This window comes from Xiphophorus maculatus, chromosome 12 (assembly GCF_002775205.1).
Source record: "Xiphophorus maculatus strain JP 163 A chromosome 12, X_maculatus-5.0-male, whole genome shotgun sequence".
Lineage (NCBI taxonomy): Eukaryota > Metazoa > Chordata > Actinopteri > Cyprinodontiformes > Poeciliidae > Xiphophorus > Xiphophorus maculatus.
Genome location: NC_036454.1, coordinates 15,063,896 through 15,085,062, shown reverse-complemented (window position 1 = coordinate 15,085,062; position 21,167 = coordinate 15,063,896). Strand labels below are relative to the sequence as shown.

Below are 21,167 nucleotides of genomic sequence, written 5' to 3'. Positions count from 1 at the left end.
ATTTTAAGCCGTAGTGACTTCTTTGAGTAAAATTATTTCTTAACATCACTTTTTATGAATTACTATACTGTACTCAAATTAAAAGGTTGAGCCTTTCAGCATTTTTCAGTGGAATCTTTTTCTAAAAAGATTTATTTTAAGGTATTCTATCTATCCATCCATACATCCATCCATACATACCAAGGATACCATAAAATGTTCAGCGGCTTTATGCAAATGTATCCACTCAACAACTGTTCTCCAAGGAAACCCGAATCCTAAACAGTTTTGTGCCACTACTGCACCATAAACTGTGTTTCTTGTTGATGTAGAGGAGAGCTTCACGAAGAAAAGACAAAACAAACAGACGTTTTTGGTTTCCCCAGTAGCAGCGTGTTAGGGGAGTGCAGCCGGATCGTTCTTCAGTGCCAACAGAAAGCCGTGGAGACGGGTCTGGTTGAGCAGCACAAAACAACTCTAAGATATTACTATTTTTAAGCTAGACCACTTTTTTTTTTTTTTACCATTTTTAAAACAGGCACCAACAAAAAAAATTTTGGTGTAAATTTTTTTTCCAGTGCTGAAAATAGAACAGTTTTTAAAGACAGTGTCAATTAATTCTTAGGGGAATTTGTGCCTTTAAAAATGAGCTTTGTGTGTCTGCTGAGGTTGGAATATTTGAACTATTACATGCATTTTTTTAGTAATGTAGCATTATCTAATACATACTGCGGTTATGCATCAATCAGTCCTTGATTGAAGTTGGCAAGTATTATCCCGCTCTTAAGGTAATTTGTTCAATAAAATCAATGGTGCTGGAGAAAGTTTAGTCAGAAAAAAAAAAAAAAACATTTAGGAGTGCGAGTCCCAGGGAGCAGGACCTGGAGACACCGATACAGGCTTAGTTAAAGCTTTGGTATTTCCTGCAGCTTTCCAGGATGCAGTGATCTGCTTGAGAGATATATATGATGCACAGAGGAGTTTGAGAAATCTGTTTTCACTCCACAGACAGTGATATATACCGTACTATTGGACTAGAAGGGAAGTACACACCTGCATCAAGGCTATTGAATGTGCCGCGGCTGCTTTTTCTGTGATGAAGTCCACCTGCTCTGTCCTCCGTCCGCAGTAACCGATCTGTTCCTTCTGCCACTCAAGTGTGGACATGTCATAAATCTTTTGCGCTAGACTTCGACGTTTAACCCCAGATGTCTATGTTTATGATTAGACTGGAGTTTCTTTTCTGTAACTGATCAATCATCCATCTTCCAGATATTTTGAGATAAAGAAATTTTTTTTTTATACATTTTCCCTTTATAATCTTTGTTTTCATAAAGACTGTGGACATAAAGACCTGGGTTTGGAACCGCAACTGCCCGTGAACAACTAAGATCAACAAATATGTAACATCCTCTCTAAAAAATTGTTTTAATGCATATTAAGGTATATTTGGTATTTGATCTACTAAGATAGGCAGTCAGGCATTTGTGTATTTTAGCTTTTTGCAGGTGGCTGTGGTTCCTAACCTATTTGAACATAACATTTTATGGCCCAGTCAAAGTCCTGCCTTGAATCTAATAGAAAATTTGCGGTCAGAGCTAAAGATTAAGGTGATGTCAAGGAGGCTATCCAACCTCATAGACCTGAAGTTCATTACCCAAGGTAAATTGGTAGAATACTAGCAGAAATATGCAAAAAGCTGGTTAGCAATAATAATAGTTTTATTGCTGTAATTTCAGTGACTTTTGAATAAGATGATGGATTTTTAAATTAAAAACATAAGTAGTTTTTGTTATGTTGTTGAGGGGAGACAATGGACTGTCTCATTCCTTTTTGCAAACATTACCTCTACCTCTAAATCTACTCCTGGGATGTACTTTTATAATTTTGACCTTGACTGTATATTAAAATATTTTTGAATAAAAGTTTAAGAAAGTGAGTGGAAAGGTAAATAAACACCCAATCCACACATATTTAAGTTGCATCTGTGATGCACATTAGACATTTTCAGTGTCTCTGCTAGTTTTTCTGTTGAAGTCGAAGGCAGGAGCTCCTGAAGAAGCTAATTAGTAAATACATCTCAAAAGTTGACATCCGATAAACACCTAATTTCAATAAATTTGCTTTGAGTGAGCATATTTTGCTTCGTTTAAACTGGAAAACGTTCTTCAAATTTTTTCTCCTATGAATGTACAAATGCAATACAGTGTAATCTCTGCTTATGTGTGCATTTTTGTCTGTTGATTCTTCATGTTCTTGAGGTTTTTTTTAAGTCTTCATTGCTCAAGTTGTAGGAATTCACGTTGTAAAATGGCATTTAATGTTGAGTTAAATAGAATATATCTGAATTAATTAGGCTGGATCGTTGAGTTGATTAAAGGTTTCATCAGCTTTCATGAGCTTTTTTATCTGCCTATAGCACTTTTAATATCTGCACTATGAGTTTCAATATCAATTTAGCTTGAAGAAAAGTATTTCAAGCCAAACTGGATGCAGTAATGCTTTGAAACCCGAACGTAGTTGGGTAATTCTGTTTGTTGTTTTTTGCTTGGCTGTGTCAGAATATCTTCTGTGTCTCCTCAGCGAGACGCAACACAGACACACAGAGACAGCCTGATAATCTGTTCTCATGAAACTGAAATCCAGACTCTGCTAAACCAACATCCATAATCCTCACTTACTGCAGACATACTTCATTAGTCCCCCAACGTGACTTTAAAAGCTGTTTTCAAGGCTGAAATCCATCACTGGGAAATACTTCAGTCTGTGTTTGAACTTTAAAGTTCAACCTGGATAAGTAAGAAAAAAGTTTTATCTGATTATCGTAAAACTAAAACTTCTGATTTATCAGGAGAAAGCCGACGACATGCAGATTTTCCATCTTTCATTTGGAGTCAAACTAAAGAGGTTAAAACTTCTTTCTTTGACAGAAGGGATGTTCCTGCTCTATGGATGGTGTGAGGAGTGATGAGCCTTATCTGCTGTGAGGCGTTGGGGTTTGACAAGTGTTACGCTGAGAACCCGTGTGACCAAATGGCCTGTCTGTGGGGTGAAACATCTGCTTCCCTTCTCATGCATTAACATCTGAGTCAGAAGAAGATACCTCTCTTCACTGCCATATCTCATTTTGTTGACTTTCTGCTCTCATATCTTTTTATTATGGTTTTCAACAACTTTTGACTTCCTTGAGCTGTGAGACTGTTTTCTCTTGCAGTGCTAAGTTTCTGCATGGAAAGAGGGAAGGTTGTAATTACAACCATGTGGTCTTTGTGAGTTATCATCTTTTGGCAGAAAGGAAAGGATAGTGGTCACAGTGGTGATGGGCGCCTTATGAGAGCAGTTGGGGTGAATATTTCTGCTAACAAAGAAGCGATGCAGGAAAAATTCAAGGCTCACTTGAGGCAAGAAACCTCGGAAATCTCCAGAAGCCAACTGGAAAATGAAAGTGGGAGCGTAAACATACAGCTTGGCCCAATCTATTAGGTCCTTTAATCCTTGTTAAAAGCAAATAGGTCATTCATCTCTGTCCTTCTCAGAATATTATTATTAAAGTTAATTGAGATGGGATCTTGGATTTTACTTTAAATGTTCTTTCAACAGCTCGAAAACATGCTAGTTGAGTTTAATGGAGACACTGAAATGCTGTTGGGCGTAAATGTGAATGAGTCTCATATAGTACTTTAATTGGTCGCAACCACAAATTTCAATTACTTTTATGTGATTGGCAAACACAACGTAGCTCAAAGCTTGAAGAAAATAGATTTCTGTTTGCAAATTTGTTTTCTGCAAATAAAAATGCAGAGTTGCATTTCTCTCGGCCCACTGAATTAAACTGCTGGCAGAAAAGTGTTTTCAGTATCTACCCAATATTTCGAAGGAGATGAAACTGGAATTCAACTTTTTGGACTACATGCCAAATGGTATGTACTCCATTTGGTAGTTAGTTGATATTGTGAACACACCATGAAACAAGGTGGTGGAAGCATCATGCTGTGGGGATGCTTTCCCTCCCCAGCAGAAACAACTGGTCAGATGATGGGAGGATAGTCAGCGCAAGAAATAATTTAATCCTGGAAGAAAACTGGTCACCTTCCAGTAGGACAATAACTCCAGAACAAGACATGAAAGTTAAAGTTCGAAAGCGCCTTTTGTCTAATCTGACTGAGGTTGAGTCATTTTTGCAAAAAGTAATGGGGAAAGATGCCAGCCTTTTTTTAAAATGTGTAAAGCTGGTAAAGACAAACTCCAAAGGACATGAAGTCATAATTGCAACATTAAAAAAAACAAAAAACATATTGACTGAGTGATGGTGAACACTAATGCATGTCAAACTTTTAAGATTTTATTTGTTAAGAAATTTGCAATACAGTACATTTATTTTGGTGGTTGGAAACTGACAAAATATTGAAAAATTTAAGTGGTATAAATAATTTTGCAGGGTCTGTGTTTCCTCTTAGAGGGACTGGTGACCTGTTAAAGGTATGCCCCACCCCTTGCACACTGACCACTGGAGAAATGGCCTCATCACCCTGCAAGGAGTACGAATGTATAGAAAAAGCAGAGACAGATTGGACAAGAAGTAATGCATCCTTTTAAACTTTAGACTTAAATATTTCTCATTAGTTTTTCATCTAACAAGCAAAGTCTTATTGATCCTGCCCAATACGTGGGACTCTGTTTAGAAAATCTGTACTTTGCTCTTGTTTTTACTTCTTTCTGTTCCTCTAATAATCCCGTACCTCTTCTGCAAGCTTACAGTAACACAAAAACACAATTTCAAGGCCTTGGGTAAAACAAAAATAAGAAAAAAAAGGTGAGACTTTAAAGGCTTCTATCCTTCTTGGGAGTTGTTTCTCTCACATCAAAGCCAGAAAAGTTGCTGCAGAAGACGCCTCAGCTGTCTCACTCAAATCGCATGACTTCGGGCTTTTGAATCTAGGTGGCAACACGTCTCTCTTTTCCCATTTGCACTCGGTGATGCTCGGAAAACTTTTCAAAACTGATACAACTTGACCTTCGAGTTTCAAAGTTCTGCTAAAACCCACAGAAACCCTCTAGCCTCATCCTGACCCACAATCTTCTGGTTTTAAAACTCGCTACTTCCCCCAAATGAATTGCAAAGCATGCGGCGGCTCGATGCTTCTCTGTGTGATTTAGTTTTAATTTCACTCTGCCTCGGGTCTCGAGATTCAGATATTAAACACACAGCTCTGATGCTCCGATACGTCTTCATGTCAAAACAGACTGGGTCCGCAGCTGTTGTAAATCAGAAAAATTGTAATCTGCTGTGACTGGAACATGCGAATCCTCTCTATCTCTGTCTGTCCAACACACACAGAGGAACGCGTACACTCTTTTAATCTCCTCACAGGCACTGTCTGCCTTAAGCCCACAGAGCCTGTCTTTGTGTTGGTGTTGGGGAAACTTCAAAGGCGGTTAAACATCACAGAGGGGTTTTGTAGCGGGCCCTAACCTTTTGACTACTGTGTGCAGCACAGAGACGCGGTATGAGGAATGATAGAACCTCTATCAAACTCAACTGGGCTCACTCATGTGTCATGTGCTGAAAAACAGTGCAGCAGACCCTAATTATGGGAGCAGACATCTTAAATTATAATCAGTGTTTTTATTGCTGTTTGCAGCAGATTAGTAAAACATAGGTATCTGATATAAAAAAGACCTTTGGAGCAATGTCACTCTTCCTTTATGGATGAGAATGCAGAGGCAGAGGACATTTTCATAAAATTGAAAGGAAGGAGTGAGTACTTTTACTATCCACAAAGATTTTTGGTGCAACAAAAGTTGGTTGTATTTTTAAAAACAAATACGTGAAGAGGGAGGGCAGATTTAAAATCTTACCACAAGGTGACAAAACATTTTTAATCTTGGCTATAAGAGACGGATCAACCCAGAGCTCAGGGATGAGATTGCAACAAAGTAGCAAACTTCAAGTGTTGTTTTTGAGCATAAAGTGTCTCAGGTAAGAAAATGTCTTCTATATAGGTTTTTACTTTTTATTTGCCCTCTGAAAGGACAAATGTCTGCTGACATCTATGAATGGCTTTAGTACATCAGTAACTGCTACTACTCAGTGATGTGCGGTCAGGGGAGCCAGGTAAGGTTCTGCCTCACTTGTCGTCATGGAAGAAAATTATATAATGATAAGATACATTATATTGCTATTTTCACCCTCTGTTTTGTACTATAAAGTATTTAATTTTTATTTAGCTTATCCGATTTTGATTATTTTTTCTTCAAAATCGCTGAATTTTCGCATTATCCCACTCAAATGCTTGGAAGCGAAGCTGGTGAGGCAGCAGTGAGCTGAGCCTCACTTGGGATTGCGCAACCTCTGGCTAACTGCCATTCTATGAGAGCATGTTCTTCCTCTCTGTAGGATCGCCAGTAAAATGGTTAATAAACATTTTATCTATGAACTGATTTCTGTGTTGAACAGTGTTTGTTGTCATCAACTGTGTGTGTAACGTGTTTCGTGTGCTGAGGAGCGATCAGAAACGGCAGAGAACAGATTCGAGGTGAGGCAGGCAGTTCTCTTGCCTCATGGCAGGGGGCACTCATGATCCCAGACATTGTGACTCTACAACTGCAGAGTAAGAGACAGCAAGCTAGCTATACAGTAAATAAGGGAAGCTACACGCATCGAGTCTATGTGTAGCTTGGCTGATACAGAGAGAGAGAAAAAGGTGGTTTGAGTTGTACTTCAATGGGTTTCTCCTTTGCTGTGCAGCATAACTCTAAATTAATAATATCTATATTTCCAAGTTTGGTTGAGTTAATGGATTTATTCTACCTTGGCAGCGCGGCTATGGATGGCATGTGAAAGTGTAGTTTTTTTGCCCTTCAATTTTGTCCGCATGCGCGAAATTTCCGTATGTAAACAATAACATGCAGGTGGTTTTATGATTTTGATCAAGTTGGTGCCTCACCAGCCATGAATCTCACCGCACATCACTGCTACTACTTACATGTAATACTTAGCTTCAGCTGGGACTTTTGATGTGAGCCAGATGGTTGATGGATTTTATGTCAATAACTTTACAGCTCTTCCAGCTACCACATGTATGACAATAGCTTTAAGTGACCAAATGTGTGCAACTATATCAACCACACATTATATGTATAAGTGAGACTTTTAGCTGCTCAAATGTTTTAAACAACCATTGCTAATATAGTACTCTGTTTTCAAGAATAGATGCAGGTTTGTGCATGTTGTTGACAATGCTGGTCAGAACTGGAGCACAAATTTCAGCATTGGGGTGAATAATCCTTTTTTTCAGCCTCCAAGCTTTTGCATTCATGCAGCATTTATCTTAATTTCCTTCTCACTGGATAAATCACCACTTACATTTCAACTTTGTAAGCTCACAATTGATTTGAAACTTTCCTACTTTTGTTTTGGGTGGCATTGTGTTAATCATTGATGCTTCAATATGGTGTTCTATTTTCTCCACTTTAAAAATGGTAATTCGAACTAATGTGAGCTATAAGCTCCCTGCCAGATTTTGAAATCGATTATATATGCCTTTTAAGTGGTTCATGCTGCCTTTACTGCAGGGAGTTCTGCAAGAGAATTTTCTGTTTAGGACAAGTTTTGCTTTGCGTGTCTTCCAAAAAAGGACACTGGTCCTTATACGGTGACAGTATTTATGAAAATCTCTTTGATCCTCCTCACTGCTCGGATATTATCCCATTAAGTCTTGTGTATGTTTGTGTTCAAGAGGCACTTGCATTAATGGTATTATTCAATATTAAAGCCTTCATCAGACAATTCAGAGTTGCAGCACAGCATACTGATTAGCTCGTCAAGATATAATTAAGTTTCTAATTATATCATTCTGCACCTCAGGTATTAAAAGTGATGTACTAACCTTGTAGCCAATTTCCTGCATGCAGACTGTGATATGTAATAGTCACAGTACATCGGGGTAATTCAAATATCCATGGGAACAATCATAAGCTGCTGTTTGATTTCTTAAACTGACAATACTAAAGATTAAGGACTGAGTTGTTACAATATATGGCTTAGGATGGCATAAGTAAATAAAATTATAGAGCTAATTATTGCCACAGTGCAGGAATATCACATATTGGCATATTGAACATGGAGTTGGCAGAAATTGTTTTACTCAAACTATTGAATTCTTAAAACAATAAAAAAAATAGGTGGGAAAGTAATTAACATTGATTCCTGATGTTGACCTGCTTAGGTGTATTTTATTATGCCATAATTACAGAGTAATATTTTAATAAACAGGAAGAAAACCACCAGAGAACAAACAATGAGCTTGTATTTTATTGAGTGGTACGCTCTGATGAATATAATTAATATGAGTGTTACGTAAAACAAAAACTGACATCTTAATGTGGATGAGAAATTTGTGAAGTCAAAAGAATGACCAGTCATGGTTTGACTGATTTTTCTTTTTTTTTTTTTTTGCTTTCTTTGTGGGGTCCAGCAAAGGCAAAAGCTCTTCTGGTGCAACAAAAACATGAAAGCTGTAAATGTGTGTAGAAAACAGAGGCGGCCTTAGAGAACAATGAGCTAATCAGCCAAGGAAATTATGGCTTGTGGGTTGATGTCAGTCAAGGAAGTGCGTAAATGCTGCGGGAAAAAACATACGGCCCATTGTCTTTATGACTCAAAATGAGCTGCAAATAATTTCTCGGCTGCACAAAAGCCTGAACACGCTTTAGCTGAAAGGAGACACAAAATAAAGCTCAAGTAACACAAAGGTGACTGTTTTAAAGTAGAAGGGATTTTAGTTTTACAGTTGGATCTTTTAACTCATTCTTGTTTCTTTGAAACACTGAATTTTATTTTCTTCTTTCTTAAAGGGACATTACACCAATCTTTAACTTAAGTCCCACCATGGCTTTTTATACAGGATTAGAGTAAATCCAATCATTCAGCTAGTGGGACATAACCCACTAGGCACAATATTGCTGAAAAGACAAAAAACTGACACTATCTAGCAAGGTATTTTCTGTTTTTGCTACCATTTTCTGTACCTTGGAAAATGGTAGACATTGCTCTAAACTAGCCTGTTTGGTGCTAGGGTTGAACTTGAGCACTACAGCTAAATCCAAATGAATTGACTTGCAGCCATGTGATTGGCTGATTCACAATTTGTGCTAACAAGCAGTTGAACAGGTGTAGAAATTAAAACATAGACTTCTACATCAGTTGGAAAATAAAATTAGATTTTGATTTCTTTGCTGTAGTGTTCCTTTACCAACTTAAACATTTTAACATTATATATTCACATTGCATCCTAAATGACAGTGGGGAAGTATTCTTTCAAATTCTGTTTCCCACAGAGTGAGATGAAGAGAAATCGGAGACACATTGACAAGAAAGAAAAAGAAAAAAGTGGTCCTTCGCCGTCTACGCGAGGTCACAGTCCCGTTCTATCATTGCAGCCTCACGTTGGCACACAGGTGTCAGAGAGATACCTGCAGCTGAAAATAGCCCTTGCAGAGCAGCTGTCAGTTGACAGGTCGTATTACTGTGAAATACGAGTATGGAGGGAAATCATAAATTACATTAGCGCTTGATAAGCACATCTGATCAAAAACATTGTGGTTTTTAGTAAATAAAAGCAAGAGTCTTTTCTGATTATATTTGCAGAATATAAATGGAAACAGATACTGTCCAAGATCTTGTATTTTCTACATAAACCTATATTTTAAGATATGCTTGTCTCACATGCTATCAGAAATAAATAGCTTAGTAGAATGGAAATCATTTCAAATATTCAGGGGTATGAATAATTTTGAGTGTAACATTACATAAGGCAAATATCACTAAAAATCTTTCTTTCTCTAATTATCATAACTTAGAGATTAACTAATTTATAACCACCACAATGAATTAACTTTGAACTGATAACAGTAATCCAGTTTGTATGGCCTTTCCTTCAAAGGAGGGATGCACAATATTATCGGCATGGTATCGGTCGATATTAAGTGTAATATTTAATACCGGACATCGACCATTCCGTCAAAATAAATATAAAAGATGTTGTTTTTATATGACAAACCAGCGACAATAATGCCTGTAGCACAGCGTCATAAGAAACTGTTAAGTATTAAAGCACGACTGACGTGCTTTTCACTTGTTGCTTGTGAACAGGTTGAGTTTAGTTTTGTGAAGATTTACAAATTTGCACTGTTTGAGAACATATGTCATAAATAGATTTGACAATAAACATAACTGGAAAGTGTTGCATAATTTTCAGCCTCCCTTTTAGCATTTGCATTTGGTAGCAGGATAAATTGACAAAGATAATGCAGTATTTTAATTCCACAATAGAGAAAGCCATATAGTTTCATAAGTAGGTATAGAAAAAATAGAAATATTGGTATCACTTATCAGCCAAAAAATATCAATATTAGTAACACTTTAGTATATCGGCATATCGATATACTAAAACTCGATATGCCGAATTTCAGTATATCAGCATTTCAGATATCGACCAAAAATCCAATATCATGCATCCCTACTTCAAAAAAGATGGTTTTGAGGAGTACATTGTTTATTTTATGTCATTACTTAATATTTAAGTAAAGATAGTCTAGGCTGACTGACTCATTTCTGTCACTACAGAAACGAAAGGAGAAACAGACAAAAGCTATTGTCCACTCTGCAGCTGTAATATCTCAGCAGATTTTATATCACCTCAGATTCTCATCTCCTTTATTTCGTCTCCTTGTATCTCTTCCCCTTATCCTCCACATAACCTTCAGCGCAACATTATTGTTCTATTCTCTTTAATAAATCTTCATCACGTGACTCTCCATTCGTTCATCCCCAAAGTCTCTTTCCTTGAAGTCTCTTTCCATCCCCCTACTTTCCTTCACCTCACCAATAATGAACACATAAATTGGAGCAACACAGCAGTGGTTACAGGTCGAGATTGGGGGTGGGGTAAAGGGTGGATGTAACAGAGGGGGAGGAAGAGAAGAGCCAGGCTCGACAGAGAAGAGGCGACAGGTATCTGAGAGGAAATGGAGCTAAGGAGAGGCAGGGAATGGATTCATTCCTGCAGATAGGAGAACTGATATGACATCAGCTGCCGAAGAGACAGACTGCAACGGGAAAAACAGTCGAGAAGGTGCCAAGATGGAGGAGAAAGACAGGGACAGGGCAATGAGGCTCTGTAAAATTGGTTTGGGAATTAATTTGCACCAGGTAAGGTATAGCCTTGGAACATGCCAGCCTAGTCAGATCAGAGGTCCTGTGGAAGGGAGACTGATCACAATGGCAGCAGATGGTGGAAGGAGGAAAAGGCTGCTGATGGCTTATGGGGGAGGTGATGGAAGGAAAGGCAAGATGTGTGCTACAGAATAACATATACAATCCCATGAGAAGTATTTGCCACCTTGCAGATGTCTTTTTTTCCCCTTTTGTATTCCACTTATATGTTTCCGATCATAAACAATATCAGACTTGGTTAAACTGATTAAATACAAAATGCAGATTTCAAATTATAATTTGGTTTTTAGAGCTAAAAGCCTTTCAAACCAACAATTTAAGAGTTTTCAACTTCAGGCAGTCATTAGGCCTGGATGTAGCTAGTAAAATTAATCAACATAACTCCTGACCAAGCCAGAGGTTGGCTTGGATAGATTTATTTCCCTAAAAGATGAAATCATCATTTGAAAAATGCATTTTCTTTGTCAAAATCTGTTCGATGATCTGAAACATACATGTGATAAAAAAGAAAAAACAGAAGAAATCTGTTAGGGGGTACTTACTTTTTCACAGAATCTTAGCAGAGAGAGATGAGGCCTGGACAGACAAAGCTCAAATGTACTGTGAAACACAAGCAACAACACTGGTACTGCAGTGGCCCCGCTGGAATGCCAAATAATGGTGCTGCTGGGTGTTGAATATAATCATTTGTCTGTGAATCATCACTTTGCAGCATTACTAATTACTACGGTGGTGTTGGACTAATACATATTGGCAGCTCTGTAATATTCATCAGCAGATAACATTTCTGTCTCAACTGCAAATGAAAAATTTAAGGGGTAATTTTAATTTCTTTTACATCATAAACAAGCTTGCAAATGACTTTGGATATGAGATAATATATTTTAGCTGAAGCATAAACTCCAGATTGATGGTGCTGCTGAATGTTGATTCCTCATTTCTGCTGCATAAATTTATCCAAGTCATTAAAATGTAGATGAAATGACTTATTTGCCTGGTTTCAGACTCTATAATCATTTCTCATATGTATATACCATTTTCCACTTTTAAGTTTTCACAGTACAGTTGACACCTGAAGCCAGCGATGCTTAAAAACATCAGGAAGGAAGAGGAGGCTGGATGGGTGGAGCGGGAAATGAGTACTGTTGGCTGTGGTGCTCAATTTGCCATGCTGAAAGAGCGTTAAGCTGTATGGAGGCAAAACTGTGCTTAATACCATCAAAGCAATCAACACAGTGGAAAAAAAAGCGAATATATAAATAGCAAAAAAGAGGTAGTCTCAAACCAAGCCATGCAAAAACATCAAGAACTGCTCACATAAAGAAAAATAAAAGTCAAATCTCATCAAAGCTGATTTTTAGAGAAAAAGGAAAAAGAAAAGTCTGCAGAGCTGAAATTGAACCAATAAACGGTGAAATAAGCTGCAAAGGTGCCCCATAAAAATAAAAGATAATAATAATAACAATGATAATACAGAAAAAACAGCAGAAAGCATTGTTTTGACATATGAAGCCACGTTGCCATTACCTGAGCGTAAAACTCCAACGTTCCCCATTGAAATGAATCTAAACCCTTTCAGGTAATTTAGGTGTAAAATGGATTTTGGCTTTTGTTGAGCCAAGTAATTCTGCATCTGCTCAGGTAAAGGCAACTGGAGGCACTACAGCATGTTGTGATGCTGGCTGTAGGCATGCTGTCTGAAGTCTCTGCCACCATTGTGCTTGGATCTACCTACTGGTGCCTCTGCTGCTTCCAGCTGCCTCTGCTGTGTTTCCATAGACAGGAAAGGCAGAAATTCCTATCACAGAACCAAAATAACGCTTTATAACTAGGAGATGGTGTGATTTATCTCTAGTCCTAGATTATCGCTCTCATGCGGAGAACCCTCACATCTGATTCGCATCGTCAAATACTTTTGAACTCGATGAGGGTATTTTTTTCTGCACAGGAACAATTGGCCTATCAGTCCCGCTTGTCAACAGTTGAATTCTTCAAAGACTCTTACAAGCTTGTGAATGAGATGGTTTCCTGTGTTCTCGCTCAGGTTGTATTCACTCCCCAGAAGGCTGCAGACGGCACAAATCTCTATGTGAAACCAAAGCTTCCAGTCTGAGCTCAAAAGCTGCTTTCTTATTGCTATGCCTGTTTTTACACTTACAGCATTTTCAATATTGAAGGAGCCACCTCTAATAAATAACATTACCTATTAATTAAAGTTTAAAGTTTTCAGAACCCTTCAACCTTTTTAGATTTTGTCAGGATTTGGAAGGAGTTTGTATAATGTATCAATGCTAATCAGTACATTTTGGTGAAGTTGAAAAAAAAGTGACATAGTTTTCAGAAAAAAAAAAAAAAAAAAACTCTGACCAAATTCCCTGACCAAATCTCCACAGCATGATTCTTCCACTATCATGTTTCACCACAGCTAATTTCCTACCAGATACGGCATTTTCCATACAAGCCAGATAAATTCTGTTTGGTCTTGTCCTTTATCCACATGTTTGGTTTAACCCCTTCATCACTTCTCATGTCTTTCCTTCAATATTTTGCCGTGAGAGAATTATGAATAACTAAAAGTTGCTCTTTAGAGAGTCCTCAACCTGAGCTGTGGATGTGTTTAGCTCCTCCAGAGTCACAACAGGCCTCTAGGCTGCTTCTTTGATTGACGCTCTCCCTGCCCCGCCTGTCAGTTTATTGTCATGTATTGGTAAATTACTGAATTTATTTAGTAAATATTCAAAGCTGGGGATGTTGTTTTATAACCAAACCCTGTTTGAGCTGATCTGCAACATCATACATTGATTGCTGTTTGTTCACAGGACAGCTGAACTCAAACTGACATTAAATTATGCACAGCTGGGCTCTTATTTTCTATTTAAATGATTTATTGAGATAGTTGGTTGCACTTTTATCCATGGCTATCAAAGTAAAAGGCTAAAAACAATTGCGTAGTGTAGTTTCTATATGTATTTTTTAAGGTATAAAATAAAAAACTGCATTTTCCTCCATTTAACTGTAATGTTCTTTGACTTATGTTGGTCAATCACATAAAATCCATAAAAAATACATTGACTCTTGTCAAATGTTCAGTAGGTTTGAATAAGTTGGCAAGGGACTCTATTATTTTATTATCAATTAATTTTTATAGCCTATATTTTTAACAATGTTGAAGCTGGTTCTAATTGCAGAACCATGAACAAGTGACGTGTTGCTTTAATAGGGTGTGCTATACGTCGGTCTGTCCCATCATAATGAACTGGCGGCCCTCCAGAGACCTTTAAATTCCCTCCTTCGATTGGTCCCTAGTCTCCTCCTCCTCTATCCTTTTCTCTGTGACTCATTTATCCGGCGAGCTGCCCTTGAGGCGGCACAGCATTAGGCAGGTTGTTAACACAGGAGAAAAAAGGGCGTTCAATGTCATGTCATGGTGTCGCTAAGGATGGCACAGCCGGCGACCGAGGCATCTTCTCAAGGAAATAAATACATCGCCATCTTCCTTTTCAGAGTGTAATGGTCTGGATATTACATCTCCTATGGGACATTACAGTCCACAGATAATAAATCCACACTACTGTGTGTGTGTGTGTGTGTATTTGAGTGTGCATCCTAATGAGCGCTGAGTGTCTAGGTGCACATGGGTGAACGTGTGTCATCTCGCTTGTTTGCTACTTTTCTGCAGCGGGTTTTTCGTGCACAGCATGAGGCAATTTGTCCCCTAGAGAGAAAACCATCCACCATCTATAGACCGCGTCAGCTGGAAGCAGCAAGGCAGCCGTAAATCTCAATTACATAAACCTCCCCTACCCCCTTCTACTTTACATCCCCACCCTTCCCCCTCATTAGCCTGTTGCCACAGGCGACAATGGACCAAACTGACTGATTTCTGTTATGTTCCAAGGCTTACCAGTGGCTTCAGGTTGAGTCTGAGAGGGCACCGCCACGTAAGGGTCCTCCCCTTTGTCTGAACTCATAGGGGGGTCCTTCCGCCCCAGGGGCCCCTCGGCTGCCTCGGGGAGGGCCGAGGTGGGAAGTGAAAGGGTGTGGTGATGGTGATGGTGGCCTGTCGGACACAGCACAGGTTAACCTTTGCTCAGAGCAAACAAGCTCCAGTGCACAGGCACAGGCAGACCAGCTAGACTGCTCACAGACACACACACATATATACAAGCACATTCACTCCTCACATGCATAAACACACACTCAGACAGCTGCTGGGCTGTGTGAGGGTTAACAAGGTGTTTCCCTCGAGACCCTCTGCAGCTCATTACCAATTACATGTGTGTTTCTAAGGATTGACACGTTTCCTCTTCCTGTCATTTCCCTGCGTCTCTGTCTTCCTCATTCTCCCCCCATCTTGTTCTGATTGACATGTCAGATCTCTGCTGGGTCTGTCAGATGATAATTTCTCCACTGTAACCACAGGGTGCCCTGCTTTCATATGTAGGACAAAAGACAAACTTTCTCCTCACTGGTCCTGTTGAGGATTCTGCCTGTAACTGCTCTTTAACTACAAAGGAGCCTTTAACTCAGAACATTTTCACCCTGCTGTTTTTTGTATACTTTTGTTCATTTCAAGATTTTGACCAGTTTTGTAGCTGTGAAGTTAAATGTGCAGAACTACAAAACTGACCTGGAACTTGGAGTAAACTTCTTGAACTTGCAGAGTAACTCAGATTCAACGCTTTGCAAAAGCAATGACACCTCTTAAAGTGATATTTTTCCTATGTGTCTGGATTTTATGTGATAAATCGGCACAAAATATATTAAAATTGGGAATAATACATTGTCTTCAACTAAAAATAAAAATCTATAAAGGGTGGTCCACATTTATATTCAGCCACATTCACATTTATATTTTTAAATCTAATTATATTAGATTTAAAAATATGGGAAATTCCTAAGCCAGTGCTACCGTAGGAGCAGAGGATGATATACAGGAAATTTACAGGAAAATACTAATATGAGAGCATGGAGGGAAAGAGGGATAGTTTCTGGGCAAAACAGGAGACTTGACAGTTATGTCAATTGTCAAAACTTAACCACATTGACCCATGAAAACCATATGTGTGCTGGAAAATTAACCTTGTACGTCCTCCTGATCAATCAATCACCTTTTGATGAAACATGGCATCATGACATGGGGATGCTTTTCTTGAGTAGAGAAGTGATATATTCAGAGTTGACGGGAAAATAGATGGAGCTAAATGAAGATTAATACTGGAAGAAAACTTGGTATGTCTTGATGTCTCCCTAGTTCAACTGATTCAAATTTCTAGATGACGGTCATAAAAGAAAAGGATCCAGGTAATAAACCCATCGTTTGTTCAAGGTGTGTTGAACATGCTGGACACTGATCCTTGAAGACCAAAATTGGACAACTCTGGTTTAGATCGAAGCATGTTGGTGTGTTAGAATGGCCTAATCAAAGTACAAGCCAAAAGTAAATTGAAAATATGTAACAAAGTTTGAAAACTGCTGCTCACGGGTTCATCCAAACTGCCTGAACTTGAGCTACTTTACTAATATGAATGGGTGAACATGTTCATCTGTAAATGCAAATATATTTGTAATGAATGGTGGTTTCACAAAGCATTGAATCAGAGGAGGTGAATACAAATGCACTCCACATTTCAGATTTTACTTTGTCAAAAAGTTTGAAAACACTCAATCATTTTCCTTCCACTCTGCTCTATGTGTTTGTTCATCCCAACAAATCTCAGTGAAATAGAAATGTGAGATGTGGATATGAACCTCTTTACAAGGCACTGTGAGGTTTTCTGTGGGTGATGGATCATGCTTATCTCTCTCCTGTTTACATTCAGACATTGCTTACGCAGACAGTTTTCCTCCACCCCTCTTTCTTATGCTTCTCATTGTTCTTCATGAGCAGAATTTATGCATAAGCTTTGTTTGACTGTATTTTCGAACCGTGACAATCACATTACCATCCCACATGCTAACAGTTAAGCCTCCCTACACAGTTTTGCTCCTATAAATGGGATATACCATGATGTATTTAAGCCACACGGCAAGGAGAGAAAAAAAAAAGAGAGCCCTCGATTAAGAGCGACGACGCTTTTATCCACATCGGCTCTGCAGATCTCTTCCCCCAGTTACCGCTTTTGACAAGCCCTCTCCATGGAGGAGGTGACAGCATGGGAGTGTGTGTTTGTTTGAGGACGTACACGTTCAATATGTGTTTACGCTTGTGTTTGAAGACGGGGAGGCGACGCCAGGAGACTGTTCACAACAGACCCCCCTCGCAGAACGCCACTCAAGGCCTCCTCCTCTTCTGTGTGGCGTGGCAATCATTAAAATGATTTATTTAACTATTGGCCCAAGGCTGAGAGATTAGTGTGACAGGCCTATTTTATAATTCATACCCCCACCAACAGGGGAAGTGCAATTCAGGCAGATGACACACATACAGGGAGCCCAGAGACTCTGCACTTCTTCCGAGATCAGGAGGGGGAAAAAACTGCCAACGGATGCACATCCCTCTCTTTCTACAGATTAAAGAGAGGCGAGGGTGTCTCGTCTGGGGTAAAAAAGATGAGGTTTTAGAGGGTGCAATAATTTATCTTAAAATCCATATCAACCGCCAACAGATAGATAGAGGGTTTCGGGAAATGGCTGGGACCGAGTCTGGATGCAGTAAACTGGGTGTGAGTTTTTGTCTGTGCACCAAAACACACATCTCTAAGCATATTGCACACGAGGAGGGGGAACACACCAACACAGATGCTTTTTGGATGACCCTGGATCTCCAAAAAGAAGGGAAAATCACAGTGGGAGTACAGTCACATGGGGGTGAGTGAGAGGGCTTGCTGGAGAGACTTCAAAATATCTATTCTCGTCATTCTGCATGGATCTGACCGTTTTGATCTGGCAGCTGCGAGGCACTCTGTGTGTATGCGTGTGTTTGAGAGAGAGCGAGATGGAGCTGAGAGGGATTCACTAAAAAGAGCTAATTTGTCCTGTGATTAGATAAAGAATATCTTTGTAAGTTTACATGTAGATGAGAGTGGCTTTGCTTCAAGTATCAGCTACTCAGGGATGATTCTGATATCAGGGTCCCACACATTTTTAAAGCCCAAATTGCAGACGACTTTCTCATTTTTCATCCTGTAGATACAAAAGTGAAAATGCCAAAGTTCACTACTAATACTTCCTGCAAAGGTGATAGATGTATTTATGAATAACCAGGTGTATAACTGTTTGGTGGATGGGTGAATAAATGAATGGATGAATGTCTTAAGACAACGCTGATAGACTGTGGTGGATAAGAAAAGCATAGGTATGAATAAAGCTGCGTGATGATGTTTGGTGTACATAAACACACTCTCAACTGGCCGGGTTAACATCTCGCTCTCTATCGACACCCACCTAATGCACATAGCGAAGAACTTCCTCACTATCAAAGCCTTTAACCACTGACAACCAGATCCATCCAATTAACAAAGCAAAGGTCATAGCTAATCAATGCTGCAGCACAAGCGAAAGAGGAAGATAGAGCTACTAAACAAAGAGTGAGGGAGAAAAATGTCTAATAAACTAACGGAATCAGTATCAAAGATGAAAGATTTTGATCTCTTTCAACTTTAAACACCAAAAGGAACTACATAAAAGCGTTAAAGTGACTGACTTTCTATTACCTTCATAACCGGAAGGGATGTCTATCAAACAGAAAGGAATGAAATCAATTTGGTTAAAACCTCGAATCATTAATAATCTGTCTTTACACATGTGGGAGGAGTTTTTCATTTGCTTGAGAGGGCAAGACTGACTGAGCTGATGAAGAGGTGTGGCTGAAGTTAAAGATTTGGGAGGTGAAAAATGGAGCTTCAAACTCCATTCTTTTTTAGTTTAATTGCCGTGAGGTGGATGAGGAACACTTACCATTCAGTGCCACAAATGTATCTGCAGAGAAAAAGAAGAAAAACGAAAGGAAACCTGTTATTGTGGGCAATAAAAGGGAGCTTATATGCTTTAACACGATGGAAAACCATGACTTTTAAAGTCATTCAGAGTTGGCTGGCCGCTCAATATTCTCTTTTCGTCCAATCAAAGGGAATTTTTCAGGGCTCTATGGCTGATGAAGGTATAATGCTCTGGGTTAGCTCATAAACACACAAATGAAAGCAAAGGAGAAAATTATAGCCTTTCTAGAGTTATTTACTTATTTGATTCAATATCAAACATGTTTTAAAGTTTCAGGAGATTATCAACGGGGGGAACCATGTTTGCAAATGCTAACAGAGTGCATTTGGTCCTGAAAAGAACAAATATACTGTCTCAAAGTGTGAAGAATAAATGCCCACCTTTTAAGAATAGAGGCTGGCTTTGAATAGTCTTGTTTTTTACTTTCAATATAACAGTTCCTGTGACTTTTCACATCTACAAACTGAGTGTGCTGCTGAATTGTTTGTGTTTGTGAGGAAATTCTCAAAAAGAAACTCAGTGTTTGCCCAATGGGATACAGGACTCCATTGACTAGGGACAGGAGAAACAGCGGGGAAAGGACACAAGAGGACAAGAGCTGAAAGGGACAGATGGATGGAAGAATCTTGAAAGAGGGAATTGTAGGGCCAGAACAGAAGGGAGAAGAAAAAGTTGACTGTAGCAAAGAAGGAATCGGCGGGCTGAGAGGTGAGCAGAGTTAGAGGTGGTGAGGGAGGTATGGAAAAGAGGAGGAAAGATAAGAGTGAAGAGGGCTTGCTTACTTTGGCAGTCTCCCAGGCCATCTGTGTTACCGTGCTCCACGTCCTGCTCGAAGGCTGATCTGCAGGGAACAGAGACATCATGGTCATGGCGGAAAACGGGGCATGCCACACCCAACAAAACTATGGGAAAGCTAACACAGAAACACATCAGAGATAGCATGAGCTGGAAACACAGATGCAGAAAGTCCTATGCTGTGCTGGAAGCAAAGAACACCTGGCAGGCACCCTGGAGACCTGAATCAGTGGTAATGCAGACGCCAGACAGTGAAGTAAATATCTAGAACAAGAGCTGTTGCTTGGAGTGTTGAAAATAGTCTTTCTCTATGATTTATGTTGTTGGGATTGTAAAATGACTAACACTTTGTAAGGTTGTATTTTTATGGCAGAGGAGGAGATAACACACAGCAACTTATAGCACATTCCATCTAACTTCAAGTCATGTAGAGGCAACGGTGGTAGAAGTTTGTCCCGTTACCAGTGGGTCCCGGTTTGGACTCCTGCTTCAGTCAGTGGTCAGAGGCTCCGGTGGCACCTTGCTTCTGTCAGACTACCCCAGGACAGCTGTGGCTACACCGTAGCTTACCACCATCAGCATATAAATGGATGTATGAAGAACACTTTATTAAGTGTTCTTCCTACTCTGACCAGACAACAGGACATATTATTAAAATAAACAGCCAACATTTAATGTAGTGCTATATGATTTTATTATGGCGCAGTACTGATGGAATATACCACTATCATCAGCTTAGCTTGGCATTAGTGGCTTGCTGAAAGCTCATTAACTTTCCTTTGGCATTTTTATCAAGTCAAAAAGAGTATAAACTCTTATTTATTTTAGATTACAACAATACATTGCTTATAAATGAAAGAGCCGATGGGTGAATGTATTATTTCTATATCTTTCACTATTTATGCTAAATTAAACAGGACAGTTCTGCTGCTTTTAGTTTCCTATCCAATCTATAAACATGAGAGCATGATCAATTTTCACATGTAACTCCTTGCAAGAAGAAAGAAAAAGTCAATTTCCCAATTTATTTTCATGAGTTCTTCACATTGTGCAATCTTTTCCCATCTATGCTCCATCTGACTTTATCTAGCTTGAGAAGTAATGTGAGTGTGTAGTACAATCACATGGGCTGAGAGGAGAGCAGTGGGGGGTAACCGTGCTTGAGAGCCATCATATGACAGAGTAAGAGAGATTGAGATTGGGATATGTTATTTTC

General features: G+C 39.1%; 1 protein-coding gene and 1 long non-coding RNA gene across 3 annotated transcripts in view; one reads left to right on the top strand and one right to left on the bottom strand.

The window, feature by feature from the left end:
* sema6a (semaphorin 6A) overlaps positions 1 to 21,167 on the bottom strand; it is a 150,545-nt gene that overhangs the window by 6,925 nt on the left and 122,453 nt on the right. The window contains exons 16-18 of one of the 2 annotated variants that reach the window (XM_023344312.1): positions 19,939 to 19,997; positions 19,115 to 19,135; positions 15,120 to 15,275 (exon numbers count right to left, since the gene is read on the bottom strand). In XM_023344312.1, coding sequence (XP_023200080.1) covers positions 15,120 to 15,275; positions 19,115 to 19,135; positions 19,939 to 19,997 — 236 coding nt within the window. The remainder of the gene's footprint in view (positions 1 to 15,119; positions 15,276 to 19,114; positions 19,136 to 19,938; positions 19,998 to 21,167) is intronic. The other variant, XM_023344313.1, reaches the window with a different exon arrangement.
* The window catches only part of LOC111610370, a 118,025-nt gene that overhangs the window by 48,178 nt on the left and 48,680 nt on the right, over positions 1 to 21,167 (top strand). The gene's annotated exons all lie outside the window — the stretch shown is intronic.